Here is a 15,886-nt window from a genome sequence, read left to right on the forward strand (position 1 = left end):
GTGGCAGCGTGCTAGCTCAGCAGACATGTGGGGTTTGCCTAGGCAACAGAGAAGCTGTCTGCTACGGACAATCGCCAGCCACTCGTGATCCTTATCCAATGCATGCGCAATGCCGTTTTTTGGCTCTTCAGTTCGTGTGCGGAAAGTAAATAGAATCGCCAAATGATCTTTTTCGGAGACAGACAGGGTTGAAGAAATGTCTGAATTATCGGCCAGGCTGGAAAAATGAATTTCGACGATAGAATCTCAATTTGTTGTCTTGGAAAGCTCCAGCAGCGTGGAAAAATCAGTCGAGGCCGAAAGTGCGCTTCACATTCACCGTATCATCATCGGCATTTCAAGATGGCCACCTCGTATGCGCTTCGAGCCTAGCTGCCGTAGCTTCCTCTGTGTTGCTGCAGTATGTATGCTTAGGCAATGCTTCCTTTGGCTTCGGTTAGTGCATCGTTCGTCTTCCCGTTTTCTGCGTTTGCTCTATCAGCATGGAAGTGCCGACTTCAAAGACATGCAGAGTTCATCACGATGCTGCAATTAAAAGGAAAGCGATCTCGTGTGCGGAGCTGGACGGAAATCGGGCCGCATCACGGGTGTTCGGAGTTCCCAAAACTTGCGTACGTGAATGGCACACACAGGAGAGGCGTTCTACACCGGCGGCTGCTACCTATGGTGCGGCCGCACAGCCCCTATCCTGAAAGCGATCTGCAACACAGACAAGAGTCTACGCACCTAGGTGCACAACGCTGTGTTACCGTCACTTAGTTCGTGTCAAAGCGAAAGGCCGTACAAAGGTCAATATCCTTGCTTATGCTACCGCACTTCCCCGCTCCAGCGTTTTGATAAAGAGTTGCCACAGCCATTGAGTGAGACGTGTTCATGTTTGCTCGTGCACGCGTGACACCATGCTTATTAATTTAGCTAGTAAACGAATGTTTAAATGTTTATATGGCCGATAAAACTACTATCCTTACTTTTTGCGTAGCTCTTTACTAACTTGCTATCGTAGTTTCGGCTTTCGGGCGAAACTGCGACTTTTTTATTTATCGCTACTTTTGTGCATTGGGAGTCAATCTTTGTCTTTTTCAAATAAGAGAAAACTGTATTTCTGTTTGAAAGAACGAGGCGCGTGGTACTGTAAAGGACTTTTCTTTCTTTAGGTCACGGCAAACAGGTGTGCATTACAATCGAGAGTGTTTTCTTCCCCCCCTTTTTTTGGTCACGGAAAACGGGTGTGCGTTACATTCGAGGGGACGTTAAAATCGCATAAATACTGTATGTTCTATGGGGTGTCCACAGGGAATGAAGAAATCTTTGTTGTTGCGAAAACTTCGTCAAAGCAGACTTCGTTGCGCTAGGATTTGACCGTAATTTCTGCCTCTTCAAGAAATCCGGCTTAAGGAATCCCTATATCTCCAGATATACGACAAACATGATGAAAATAGAGAAAACAAAAACAACAGAGCAAATCCATGCCCTGTTTGAGCGAGTGGTAGCGAAGGTAAAACTGTTTTGGAGTTCACTGCCGCCCACACTGTCAATCATGCAAGTGATGCTCACCAGGGGGCTGTCCGCTGTTAAGCTCTCGGGCCACACGTGGCAGGGTGCGGTCCTCGTAGCGGGTGCCACCTTGCGAGCTGATTGGCCGGCTCAGCGTGTTGTTGGCGCTTGATGGGGGCGATGACGAGGAGTTGCGTGCCACGAGCGTCCGCGTGAGGAAGTGGTACTCGCGCCAGCCGGCATTCTTGTACACTTCCCGCAGCTCAACGTGCTGCCACAAGTTGTACAGAAGCTAGAAGAGATTGAATGAGGAAAACGTGAAAAGAAACATATCATTGCAAAAGTCGCATCAGATAAATACATGTGCCAAACAGCTGCCAAAACTTGTGCCTCCTATATGTAAAGCTCACAATGCACTTTTGTCATATGTAAGAGGCATGCGGCGTAAGAAGAGGAGGACACTGTGCACGGATTTGTCTGAACGGCACGAGCCCTCGAGACGCGTGACCCGAGCTGTGATCAGAAGAGAAGCGGTGCTGAACTGGCATTATCGACGTGGCTCTGGACCAAGAAGGTTGGAGCATCAGCATCGTACTGGCGACGGGAGCCATGGAGATTCGGTCAAGCCCGTGACGCTGGTGATCCAGGGTGTGGCCATCGGCCTTGGCGACATTCAAGCGAGGCTCCTTGGACCTGCTGCAGCCTTTCACGGCGGTGTCGGGCACTCCAAGAAGGATCCCCGTTCAGAGGCGGACCAGCACGTATGATAGTCCCCGGGGCGTCTCGTCGGCACTCGAAGAAGTAGAGGCGGAACCTGGCGTTAGGCCTAGCCAGCGAGGCCGGAGTGCCAAGTCACCGACGGAGTTCGGGACACCAGCATCAAATGACGGACAGATGGACTGGCAAACATCAAGGCAGCGACGCCTACCACACCGGCGATGAGGAAGATCCGACAGGCAGGATGAGGAAGATCCAACAGGCACCGGACTCAGAATATACAGGCGACGACAAGAGGCTGTAAGTACGCTCCTTTCTGTTTGTGCGCAGCCATAGGCTAGGGCTGCCTGACTTTCGCCTAGGAACCGTTAAGGACGAACGTAGGCAAGGATAAGGACATATTTCGGCTATGCAAGTGTGTTTTCTTTCTAGCCAATTGAGTTTTGAGTTTTCCATTTTGAGTTTGGGTGAATTAAAATCTGTTTGCTGTGTTGCCCTGCATCTCCCGACTCCATCTCTCCGAACATCTGCACGGTCCCGAGATCAGTGACAACGTGACACACCAAAGTGTTCGCGACAACTTCTCACAGCAGACAATCTGTCAATAATCTCTAACTGCCCTGTTAAAGCATCAGGGATTGGCAATGATATTTATGAGCAAATTTTGTCAGGCGAGCGAAACCGGATGTTGGCAAATTGCGCTGGAGAAAAGAGGTGCCTAAACATGACCATTTAAACCATAATTACATGCGCTTGCATGTCAGCCGAGGCTAAAAGAACCAAATAGCAAGCCTATTTCTGAGACCTAAATGCAGAAATGGCATCTTCAACAACAATGGAATCTTCAATAATGCTGAGAGAATTTCTAACTCATGGAAAGAGTAAAAATTGGCAGCCTTGTGCTCGAGCTCCTTGGACAGCGTTTTAACAATATGTGGAGGTGATATGGTGTGATGCAGTATTTGAGGTAACTGCTGCTGCACAGACCAGGAACAGGAGCCCAGGCGTGTTGCAATGTTGGTACAATGAGCAATGACGACAGAGGCGTTGCAGGCCTCGCACCTCAATTGGTGCACGAGATGAGACTGACGGGGAACAGTTAGTATTTGTCAGCGCCCACTGCAAGAATTAAGATTTAGCTTGACATTTACTATCCATTTCGCTCAGACCAGTGCATGCACCATCATGTGGTAGCCAGGCACACAGCTGCTGCTCAGCAAAAAACGCTAATGCATGTGAGTGTCCAAAGCACTTTTGGCTGCAGTGGAAGCCAAAACACTGGCCTGGCTTTGGCAGAGCCTACTAAGCGAAGCGTGACGATGTGTCCAATTGGCTTCATCATTTCTGCAGCTACGCACATTGTGCATTTCTAGAAGCATTCTAACCCTCCACTCATGGGTTGCACATGTGCTGTCGAAATCAGGAAAGCATGACAACGGCAGAGGCACATACGTGTCTCGAGTAGTTGTGTATAATTGCTATCGCATTAAAATATGGGTCAGTCAGTGGAAAGTCAATTCTACGGTGGCATGAACAAAGCAACATCAAGATACTGTATGATGGACCAGGCCTCTCGCATTGTACCCATGCCTTCTGCATGTTAAAGTATGCTCCCTTGTTAAGTATGCTCCAGAGAAGTGCTGTCTTCATAGAACTTGCATCATTCTCGCTGATTCTTGAGGGCAATTTCAGGTGAAACGATGTGCATTTGATGAGCTAAACCGGAGGCTAGTGCTGAATTACACTGCAAACTGGACACAAAAGATTTGGCAAAAACCGACACCATACTTGTGCTTGCATAATCCACACGAAAAGCTAAGAAATGTGAGCATGAAATGGGGCAAGTGCATGAAATGTAAAATGTGCCTAGTGATGTGGCTTCTCCGCACTGCAGAATGCATTGCCGTGAAGCCGCACCACATTACAGCATGATGAGTAAACACAGAAGCGTGACGACTAAACAAACAAACAAGAATTGTCTCCAGAACTCTGCCGTGTGTCATAAATGAACAGAGTAGCATACATACAGTGACTATGGCTACGTGGACAAGGTGGCTACTGCAACAGCAAGGCATCTAGATGATGCTCAAAAGACCAGAGAAACGACATGAATGCAATCAGGTCTAGTGCCTGTCCTGTGTACCTGTTCTTTTACTTGTCCTTACAACATTCTGGATATGTTTGACATTTAGCACAGCACGGCTGTCCGCACTACGCTCACTTCTAATCCCATTTACTCTCTGTCCATGCCTCAATACCTGCCTTTTGTCGCCTTCTTTACTTAAGGTAAAGAGGTACGGCACAGCTGTACTTCTTTGCTCTGTCGCATTACAGTCACAAACCAGCGATTGTAACCACCATCATGGTGAAAGAAGTGACACAGATTATCATTAACTATCTATGAGCACAGCTGCAGAAAGCTGCACAGATCTAGCCTGCTTTCCTTTTTCTACAGGTTGTAATTTGGGGAACACGATCGAAAGCATAAAGTTTTCTTCAAACATTACTGGAGTACAAATGCTGCTGCTGTGGTCATCCGGCTACCATGAGAATGATAGATAGTACTTGCGCCTAAGCTTCATGCTTGTGGATTCAAACATTCTTGCGACATTTATGCTTTATCTTTCTAAACTTCCAAGCCGTCAGTTTTCTAAGCGCAGGAAGGCAATTAGTCTCCCTGCACGTGCATAATCACTGGAAATTGTTGCACTTATAAAGCAATATTTTCGTTGCATATGATCAATTTATGAAGTTACAAAACCATTTGGAGCCAGAAGGTCAAAGTTTAGGCAAATCCCTGTACACTGCCCATCGTTATTCCCACACTGGCTGAGCTGCCATACTTGCAGCTACCACGGGCACTAGCGCAAGAGTTCCCCCTAGCGTTCTTTGTTGGAAACTCTATGCATGAAGGGGGCAAGGTGTGCCCGTATACAAAGCCACTGAGCCTGGACGAAATCGCACGCACCTGAGACGTGAACTTGACGACACGGGCCGAGAAGCGGCCCTTCTGCTTGGTGATGTAGGTTAGCCGTGTGACACCGCCGGCCTCTAAAAGTGAGCGCGCAAAGTCGCTGTTTCGCACAATCACTTCGTTGAGTGTAGCAAGCACAGCCGCAATGGTGTCGTCGGAGGTGCCCACGTCGTGCTGCGGGTTGCCGTTGGGCAGCTTCTGGACCAGATCGCTCATGGCGTATTTGCCTGCAGCAGAAGACGGCGGCGCATTAGGCAAATTGTGCAAACATTAAAAGACTAAACGAGGCTGGGGATCACTATTTCGTTGCCCAAAGTTTGTTCCCAATACGAGATACAAGAATGTATTGAATAAACAAATATTATTTTTAGCCTTATTGTTACGTACAAAAGCTGTTTAGAGGTCGTAAACACATGTACACCTGGCAACCTGATCACCTCAAAAATAAAGGAGTTTGACCAAGAAGAGTTGAAGAGGCAAAAGAAAGAAATAATAATAATAATTGGCCCTTTTTTTTTTCGTGTTTGTGTGTGGGGGGCACTGCAACGTCAGAAATAGCTCTGAATTGCTACCAGCGCAGTTGCTACAATAGAATCGGTTCACATGTGGTTCGAGAGATGGCTTTTATTCCACTATCACCAAATCTTTGAAGAAGCCTTTATAGGAACTGTTGTTTTATACATGATGTTCGTTATAGCGATTCATTTTACGTGACGGACTTTAAGTGCTTATGCATTTAAAGCAGGCTGAGCGTTAGCACAGTCATTCTTTCTGTCAGGCCCCGAGTGACTATGATAATGCACAGCCTGTCTTTACCGCATGCTTGCCACCAGTGTTCTGGCGTCAGCTTTGCCGTTAGCTTCCCCGTCATCAAGCCCATCACCCCTGCTGTTGCGCCGTTGCGGCATGTTTGGCACTAGAGTGGATGCACAGCTTACGTAAGTTAGCTGTAGAATTTCGTTTACGTAATCTCAGCCCTTCTCAGGTAGCATTATTACGTATTTCCAACACAGTAACGAGTAGCGAGACTAAGTGTGCTCGCCCTAAACACACGTACAAGAGTAAAAGATGCTAGTCTCTCCGAAAAACTACAGCACTGCCTTTCGATCGCGGGACTGTACAAGAGCAAAGTTGGGGGTGCATTTACTATGCAAATGTGTTCTCCTTACACGAGTATGCAGTAAACCGTAGATGCACCACCACTCAAGTAAAATCCCACTTATTGGTTCTATTTGTGGTATCGCAAGCAAATGTATACAGTAGAACCCCGCTGTTACGTTCCTCACTGCTGCGTTTTCCCGGCTGCTACGTCGTTTTCATGCGGTCCCGGCATAGCTTCCATAGGATCCAATGTATAAGGAACCCCGCTGTTACGTCGTAGCTGTGAAAACGTTCCCGCATGATACGTCGCAACTTAGCACTCCGAGCCCGCCTGGGCTGAAGTAGGCAACGCGCTCCAGCCGCCATTTTGGCTTTTGACAAGTTTTGGCTGGGCTTGGCCGGGCTTGGCTATGGAACTGGCTGCAAGAAGCCGCACGCCAGTTCGAGAGGCCGCCACTAAGTGGCCATTCGTGAAAAATGCTCTCACTATCATCACTGTGATTAGGGTCACCGCATAGTTGTTGGACGGGTCGACTCACGGAGGAAGGAAACTCGGGAGAGGCCCTCGCGTCACTCTTTGTGAAGCAAAAGTGAAACCGGAAGTTGGCGCTGCTCGTGGCGTTGCTCCGCCTATCGGGCCAGCTCTCCTCTCTTGTTTACATTTCTCCCACGGCGCGCCGCGCGCAACCGGGCTGCTCGGACGCGCGCGCTCCGCAGCAATACTAAACAATCGTTAGCAGGTTAGCATGATTACGCCAAAGAGGGCAAAATTTCCCGCGGATATTCCTTTGTCCGTTGCCATTGCCGTGGCGCGGTGACGACGAGGAGCACGAGCCGCATGATGCCGGGGAGTGGCCAAATCCTAGCTTTGGAGAAGCCGTCGCGGCTCTAGACCTCCTCCGCAGGTACGTCGCACCTCACAGCGACGTTGACAGCAATGCGGCCTTCCAGGCTATTGAGAAACGCGTGGCGATTTCTAGCGAGCGAAAGAAACGGCAAGCCATCATTCTAGACTTTTTTAAGTCCTAAGCGCACTCTGTGGAAATAAATTGTCTATAGTTGAAGCTGCCCTTTTTTTCATTCATTTTCGGAGCTTTCCTCACTGTTGCGTTTTCCCGGCTGTTACGTTTTTTTTCCCCGGTCCGGTGAAAAACGTATGAACGGGGTTCCACTGTATTAAACAAACTCTTGTCGCCCTGCAGTGGTGCGATTGCGCAACTCACCGATCAGCTCCTTGTTCCGCTGATCCATGGCTAGGTTTCGCAGTGCCGTGGCCACCGCACAGACCACCCTGTCCACTTCCATCCGGAGCAGTTCCACCAAGACGGGCAGGCCCCGATCTTTCCTCACAGCTGCCCTGATGTCTATGCTTGGCTGCAAGCAAGCTCAAGTATTTCACACTTGGGAGACAACACACAAATGAACAGTGCGCTAGAACATTTTCCTGCCTAAGTTAAACTCTGGGAAACATGGTTAAGAAGCACGTGGGAGGAAAATCAGCCCTTTCAGCCATGTTTCAAAGCAAGATAAATTTTAGTGCATTTACAGCGTAGACCACTTTTAGTGCAAGTTGCCGGAGTCAACAATAAACGGTACCACACTATAACAAAAACAACATTCTTCAAAGGCTGGGCTTGTGCAAAACGAGGAGACCTAGTACCTGTGCAAATCTGCGGCTGGGATGTTAGCATGTGTATAAATTTACAAAAGTTGGAAGGTTAATGTCAGAGGACCTGTAGTCTTTGCACAAAAAAGAGAAAGAAAAAAAAAGAAAGAAAGAAAAAGAATAGAAGAAGGGCAACATAAAGAAAACTCGCCGATTAAATTTACAGACCTACAGCCCCACAAACCCCACATGCCTGCATCGCACGGCCACCGTTTTATTTTTTATTTCTTTGTTCGTTCGCTTCGTGTCTCCTGCTCCTATGCACCACTCTTGCTGCTTGCGTCCCTCGTCTCGTGGGCCCAAGACGTTGCCCCCACCTGAGAGCCACACTAGGCCTACTTGCCCCAACTTCCAACCCTGCAATGGCAAATAAAGTTCTCTCTCTCCTCCCATCATCTAGTGCACCACATTGAGAAGCGCTCACTACTACACTTGTAGTGTAGTGAGCGCTTTTTAACCTACGCTCTTTCAAGTTACACTTGTGTGTGGTATTTTGCAGTGGGAGACATTACATAACCGGTATTTCGTCTTGTATGGCTGCACAGCACTGCATGCATATACAGTCACTGACCATCCCACAGAAGTGAGCCTAACGACGACTAATAGTTTGGCCACTTTATAGCACGCCGTCAGATTTTGTGGACTCCGGCTGCCTGATGAGCTACAACGTCGACTGTTCTGAGAAGCTAACTGGCATTATTTACATATTGGTAGGCTGCCAACTCTAAAAGGTAATGCTGACTATGGCTGAATAGGTGGTTTCAAATAATATCTGGAGCAACCACAGGCCAAGCCAAGATTCCAACTTTGGAAGCTTTCACTGCCATATGCATTTGTGTTGTCAGTTCTTCAGTTGCTTGATGTGCTAGGCCCGATATGCTGCTACTAGTTCTTGCCGAGTCTCATCAGGTAATGCCGAATGGTGCCAACCCCAGCCCTGCTATCTGCGTAGTCGAGACCAGCGCGAAAAAGTGAATATAACCAGACTATGACAATGACCAACAAAGCCACTATCATTAATCAGATGGAAAGTGGCCGACCTCAGTGCAATGTTGCCTGGGGATCTTCCTTCTCAAAGCACACTATCTCTGACTATGTGAAAAACAAAGATCCTGGAGGCTGCGAAAAAATTGTCTGCGACGGCACCCATCCAAAACTAGAAGAGGCCCTGAACATGTGGATAAGCGCCACTATGGCAAAGAATATTCCTGTGTCAGGCGATCTGCACAAACAAAATGCAGAGACACTAGCCCTGAGCATGAATACTGACAACTTTAAGCTCAGGAATGGCTGGCTAAGGAACTTCAGAAAAAGGTACGATCCAGCATTCAAACTACATGAATGTAAGGCGAGAGTGGTGGCGATGTCGACCAGACTTTTGCGGCCAGCTGCTGCGTTGGCAGGTTATGTCGACTGCTGTGCCAGTACTCTCCGGACATGTGACATATTTAGCTGCGATGAGAAGGGCCTGTTTTTCAAGATGTTGCCTGGCATAGCAAGGAGCGACTAACAGTTGTAGGAAGCAAGATGTCTAATGGAAAAGCTTCCACTCCTGGTGATAGGGAAACCAAAACACCAGAGATGTTTTAATGGGGTCAAATCACTGGCCGCCAAGTACGAGGCGAACACCAAGCCATGGGTCACCCAGGAACTTCTTGAAAAGTACATCTGGAAGCTTGACCGAAAATACGAGCTTCAGAACCACAAGGTGCTCATGTTCATCAACAACTGTGGTGTGCACGGATGCATAAGCAATCTCAGGGCCATCGAGATGGGACTTCTGCTGCCAAATACCACAAGTGTACTGCAGCCCATAGACCAGGGCATCATTAGGAACTTGCAGGTTCACTGGTGAATGCACCTCTTGGGTCGCTTGCTACTGTGTACGGAATGCAGCAAAAAGTATATTGTAGATTTGCTCTCAGCCATCAGCATCCTGTTTAATGCCTAGAAGGCAGTGACGCCAAACACAATTTGCAACTGTTAGTGACATGCAGGATAGGTCCTTGATGACGAGGATGGTGTCACGGGCCCGGACCTCGAGACTGAGATGCCGTCTGCCACAGCCACGAACACCATCGACAATTTGCGGGATAGTGGTGTAGAGGTCCCTGCTGTTACCTACATTTGAACGATTTGAAAATTTTGGTAGTGCTGTCCTGCCCTGCGGTGAGTTGGATGGATGATGGAGAGATACTCGGGCAATTTGCTCGAACTGTCGCAACGTCTTATCGTTGTAAGAGTGGTGTTCTCAGTGTTGTAGAACGGTAATTTACTGATGCAGAAGAAATCATTTTTCACTTTAGTGTCCCTTTAGGAATTCAGGAATGACCCTAACCGAAAAGTCCACTTTTTGGTTGGAGTTATTTCAATATTCCCAATTAATTGTCGCAACTAGACAGGTAATTCTGTCTAAATATTGGAAGCCATCAACACGTGCACGGAGACCGAGTCACAGCTTCAAACTTCCACGCCCTCAAAGCCTACCTGCCAGTAGCAGGCGGCCAGGTTCTGGATGGCACCCGCTGCTGCCTCTAGCGTCTCTGGATTAGAGCACTCAGACAGCAGCGCCAAATATGGCTGCACAACCTCCGGCTGCCAGAGGAGTTCCATGCCAGACGGGGGATCCGACTGTGGCCGTGGAGACGTGCTGGCCGAAGCCGATGCCAGAGCCGATCCGGAGGACTCCTTCTTTTGCTTCTCCAGGGCTTCTTTCTTCTTCTTGGCCCCAAAACAGCCCAAGCTGTCGCCCACTGCGTTCGGCAGGTAAGACAGCCACGGATGAGTTGAGCCAAGGAACACTACAAAGTATCACGTAACACACAAGCCATGGTTCATGCTTGTCTAGTAATCATTTGTTGTTGAATGCATAACACTCTTGGCTTTGAACTTGAATAGGAAGTTCACCTTTTAGGGAGTTTTAGAATAGGGTTCCCAAGCCACACCCCAGCGTCGGGTGACCCAAGCTCTTTTGTGGGCCCTTCGTGCTCTTTTGTGCTCAGTTTCAATTTTTTTTTAATGCCCGATGGCTTGCGTCCCCAATGCCTGCGCAACCTAAACTAAAACTCTCAATTGGCCTGTGCATCTTGCCTGTGGGAACCATGCATGATGGTTGTGTATCCTTACTGCAATGCCTATGCATGTACTGACCCATAAATGCTTGTTCCGAGATTAGCCATGTTGTGAGTTTAGTTGTCTTAGGGCGCACTGACACGTGAAGATAACTATATTTACATGCGAAGAAAAAAAGTGCAGTACTATGGAATTTGCGGCTCAACAAATCACTATTCAATGAGAGACGTGCAATTTGAACTTCAAGGACTATACCAGACTTGTGCTACAAGCAGAACAAAATGTGCTGTGCTCGAATTGGTTCCCAAACTGACTTCCTGTCACTCAATGCTTCTTACCAAGTTCTTGCGTGTTCCGACAGCATATGTGGCTTATATAAGAAATACAATACATGACGCCATTGCAGAAGGGCCCAGCACGAAGTCCCACAATTTCACAAGCTTTCCATACTACCATTATGGACATAACAGGAATAAATATGGAATTCTTATCGATTCTATAACAGTGGTGACTGGAACACACAGAAGTTTCTGTTCGGCAGTAGGAAACGCTCGGCAACACACCTTTGATGGCGGCGCCCGTGGCCCGCGACGGTGTCGGCGCCGGTGCGTGCTTGTCGTACTCGGGGTCCTCAACTTCCTGCAGCCGGTAGGACAGGTTACGCAACGTGCAGACGCAGTTTTCCACGCTCTTGTTGTCCATGTCGTTCTTGCGCACCGCCGTCCGCATCAGGTGGAGAAGGGCATCACAGAGGCCCTCGCACTCGCGAAGCTTCCGCCGCGCATACTCCCCAGCAGAGCTCACATTTCTGGCGAGAGAAAGATGACATAGTGAGATGCACGTTACGAGATGTGAATCTATTCGCAAACGTGTTTTCCATCAACTGATTTCAACGGTTCAGAATTGTGAATGAGAAACTGCATGCAAAAAAAAAATCAGGGTGGCCCTTGTGTACACTGGCCTCATTTGGTCAGAATCATACAGACGAAAACAGAACAAAATAAATTCCAGCAGAACGCGTCTCATGATGACTGTCGCCGGTAATGCAATTAGCATTCAAGCACTGTAGCGACACACCGTATTGCTGAAGTGACGTTCATTTAAAACCTGCAGTGGTCGTTCTGAGACGTCTGTGGCTTCGGCTAAATGCGACATAGACATCTCCGGTATCGGCCCATTTTGCCATGGCACTCGCTTGCCAAGGTTGGCAATGAGCATCAAGGAATCACGCCTGTATGATGATGATGCAATGGTGACGATGGAACGATAAGGAATGAATGATGCACATGGAACAATGATGGAACGATGAAGGCAGTATGAAGAAATGAGATAATGATTCTAAACTGATGAATATGGTATAACGTCTACAGCAAGAGGACGATGGCATGAGGATAAGATGATGACGAGTGCATGACGATAGCATGTCAACGACTGTATGATGACAATGGCTGATGACAATGGCTGATGACAATGGCTGATGGCAATGGCTGATGACAAGGGTATGATGACAACCTGATGACGATGCTAGACTGATGACAATAAAATGACCGTGACGACACGACGATGACAGTAGGACAATGAATGCATGACGACTACTGCCTGACGATGTTGGCATCATGGCAGCAGCATAATCAAAATTGAATTATAACAGCATGATTGCAATACAATGATGAACAAGCCGCTACAATGACAAACAAGGAATGACGACGATGGAACAACGAACATGGTATGACGACAGTGGAATGACCGTTTGTGAGGCGATAATGATGGTAAAGCGACAGCCTGACAATGACAATGAGATGAAGACGAGGGTATGATGACGACGGCATGACAATGATGGCATGATGAGAATCTGATAATGAAGTTGGATCGATGATGATGGAACAACCACAACGGTACCTCAATGACAGTATGACAATGAATGCATGACAACTGTATGACGACAACGGCATGACGACGACTGCAGGACGAGAGTCTGATGTCGAAGCTGGAATGATGAAGATGCAACAACCACGGTGGCATCACGAGCATGAGCACATACCTAGTTGCTCAAGTTAGTAGACAACACGGACAACTGCGTTGGCCCAAGAGGCTACATAGACGACAGATCGGCTCAACATGCCTAAAGTAGGCGAAGAATGCCAATCGCATGACACGTCATCGGCAGGTAGAAAATTTTTGTTTCTGTATGTGCCACTTGCACCCTGCAACCAGATAGAATTGCCTATTGGAGCAGCTGCTCCAGTAGTCATCGTATGGCAACGCAGCGTGCCAGCAAAGAGTGTCGTTAACTGCCGCGCTCACCGCAAGACTCCGTTGGCATTGCGAAAGACGATGGTCCAGTAGATCTCCTGGGGCTTCGTGTGGTCGCCCCTGTCGCGGTTGCGGTCCCAGCCGGACAAGGGGATGATCACGTGGTTCACCAGCACCTGGAGGGCATCGTCGATGATTGGCCTCTTCAGCTCCTGCACAAGGAGAAGAGATCGGCTGGCTTGTCACAAGGCTAGGCCGACTGTTATACCAGCACAAAGAGACGTGGCAAACTGTGCGAGCCGATGGGCTGTGAACTGTAGGCGTGGGAGTGGTATGACTCAGCAGTTCATACAGTCGCATGCAAAAAGATAGTATTGATGTTTGTTCACCTTTCACATCTTTTACATCTTATTTGTGTGAAATTTTCAGTTTTCTGATACTGTTTTCAGATAGTTGAAACATTTCAAACCTGTACAAGTGAGCATTTACTCTGTGGCTGCTACTTCAATTGAGTACAATTTTGTATTAATGAGTTACATTGTTGTTTGGCTAGAATAGCAGCTTGGGCTTGTTGGTTTTCCATCCTGCTGTTAACAGCGCAAAATGTAGACAAGAGACGAGACATGTGGTGTCTTCTTGTCTCGTCTCTTGTCTACATTTTGCGCTGTTAACAGCAGGTTGTTTGTCTATTGGTTGAATTTTTATTTCTCTGCCATGTATTTATTTACGCATTGCCTCATGTGCAATCGAGCTACAGTTTTCTAGCTTTAGTCTGCAGAATTTATCTCCTTTGCTGAATGGAAAGTAAGGACAATTTTCGAAATTTCAAATGTTGTTTGTGTTGCGTTGCCCTTCATACTTTCGTATTACGACATCACCAAAGCATTTAATGCCAAATGGTCAAGGGAGTCCCAGCTAACCTTAGCCAGAGTATAAAAATATGCAAATGCCATTCGAGTATCTCCAAGCGACAGCAAAAAACATTACCTTGGTTCTGTCAAGTTATGCGGCACTCGCATATATTTAAGCTCTGGCTAAGGTAAGCTGGGATACCGTGTAAATTGTACAAGTGGATTTTACAGACAGCAACATTTTTAGGTTGCACTATGACACAGGCCATCAGTTGTAACTCATGCAACTTACAAATTGACCCACCTCGCACGAAGAAAGGTTCCACAAGACCCCGGTCACCAACTCGCGGATTTCATTATCGGGCGTCTTTCGCAGTAGACGCACGAGGGCCGGTATGCCACCCGCATTGCGGATGGCTCGCTGAAACGCGGAAGAGAAAACGACACACAATGTCAGCGTTTATACATGACATTGGTCAAGTGACATTATAGGCCGCAAGTTGACATTTACCATATTTACTTGAATCTAACGTGCACTTCTTTTTCGATAAAACGGGTCCAAAAATAGCGTGCGCGTTAGAATCGAGTACGACCCTAAATCTGCGTTACCATATCTCCATCGACATTTCAAAATGGCCACGTCGCACGCGCTTTGAGCCTAGCTGCTGCAGCTTTCTCCATGTGCTGCAGTATGTGTGCTTAGGTTAGTGCACCGTCCGTCTTCCCGGACTTCCCGTTTACCACATTTGCTCTATCAGCATGGAAGTGCTGACTGCAAAGACATGCCGAGTTCATCATAATACCACAATTAAAAGGAAAGTGATCACGTGTGCGGAGACGGACGGAAATCAGGCCGCATCACAGGCATTCAAAGTTCCCGAAACTCGCATGCAGGACTGGGCAAACAGGAGAAGCTTTCTACTCCAGTGGCTGCTACGTACGGCGCGGCCGTGCGGCCCCTATCTTGCAAGCCATCTGCGACGGAGGCAAGAGTCTATGCATATTAGGCACCCCGCGCTGCGTTCTCGTTGCTTAGTTTACATTGAAGCGAGAGGTCACACAAAGGTTAATTCACTCACTCCTGCTACCGCACTTCCCAAATCCAGCGTTTTGATAAAGAGTTTTGGCGGTCACTGCGTCAGACGTGTTCATGTGTTCTTGTGCGCGCGTAACACCATGCTTGTTAATTTAGTTAGTAAGCGAATGTTTAAATGTTCATACGGCCGATAAAACTGCTACCCTTACTTTTCCTATAGTTGTCTACTAATTTGCTATCGTAATTGATGCTTCGCCTTTCGGGCGAAACTGCTACTTTGTTTCATTTATTGCAACTTTAGTCTATAGGGAGTAAATCTTTGTTTTGTTTTAAACGAGAGAAAGTTGTATTCCTGTATGAAAGAATGAGGTGCACAATACTGTAAAGGATGTTTCCTTCTTGAGGTCGCGCCAAACAGGTGCGCATTAAAATCATGGGCGGTTTTCTTTCCTTTTTCTTGTCACGGAAAACAGGTGCGCGTTACAATCGAGGGCACGTTAGAATCGAGTAAATACGGTATGCTTGATGGTTGGGCCACAAGACATCACAAGCACGAAAATCTATCAACAAGAAAGTTTGTCATGAGAACAAAAATGTATAGCGAGTTCAGAGATTTCACTAAATGCTTTTCCTCAATGCAATATTTGAGTCAACAGTTCGTTATCTGAAATAAATGAATTTAAAGCTGTCAGCACAAACAGGAACACCATTAAGATAATTGA

General features: G+C 47.5%; 1 protein-coding gene across 8 annotated transcripts in view; it reads right to left on the reverse strand.

The window, feature by feature from the left end:
* The window catches only part of p120ctn (adherens junction protein p120), a 141,253-nt gene that overhangs the window by 13,568 nt on the left and 111,799 nt on the right, over positions 1-15,886 (reverse strand). For all 8 annotated transcript variants that reach the window (XM_075672625.1, XM_075672619.1, XM_075672620.1 and 5 more), the window contains 7 exons: positions 14,433-14,549; positions 13,329-13,489; positions 11,588-11,832; positions 10,440-10,705; positions 7,510-7,660; positions 5,180-5,412; positions 1,555-1,786 (listed from right to left, as the gene is read on the reverse strand). In XM_075672625.1, the coding sequence (XP_075528740.1) occupies positions 1,555-1,786; positions 5,180-5,412; positions 7,510-7,660; positions 10,440-10,705; positions 11,588-11,832; positions 13,329-13,489; positions 14,433-14,549 (1,405 nt within the window). The remainder of the gene's footprint in view (positions 1-1,554; positions 1,787-5,179; positions 5,413-7,509; positions 7,661-10,439; positions 10,706-11,587; positions 11,833-13,328; positions 13,490-14,432; positions 14,550-15,886) is intronic.

Source organism: Dermacentor variabilis, chromosome 10, assembly GCF_050947875.1.
Source record: "Dermacentor variabilis isolate Ectoservices chromosome 10, ASM5094787v1, whole genome shotgun sequence".
Taxonomy (NCBI): domain Eukaryota; kingdom Metazoa; phylum Arthropoda; class Arachnida; order Ixodida; family Ixodidae; genus Dermacentor; species Dermacentor variabilis.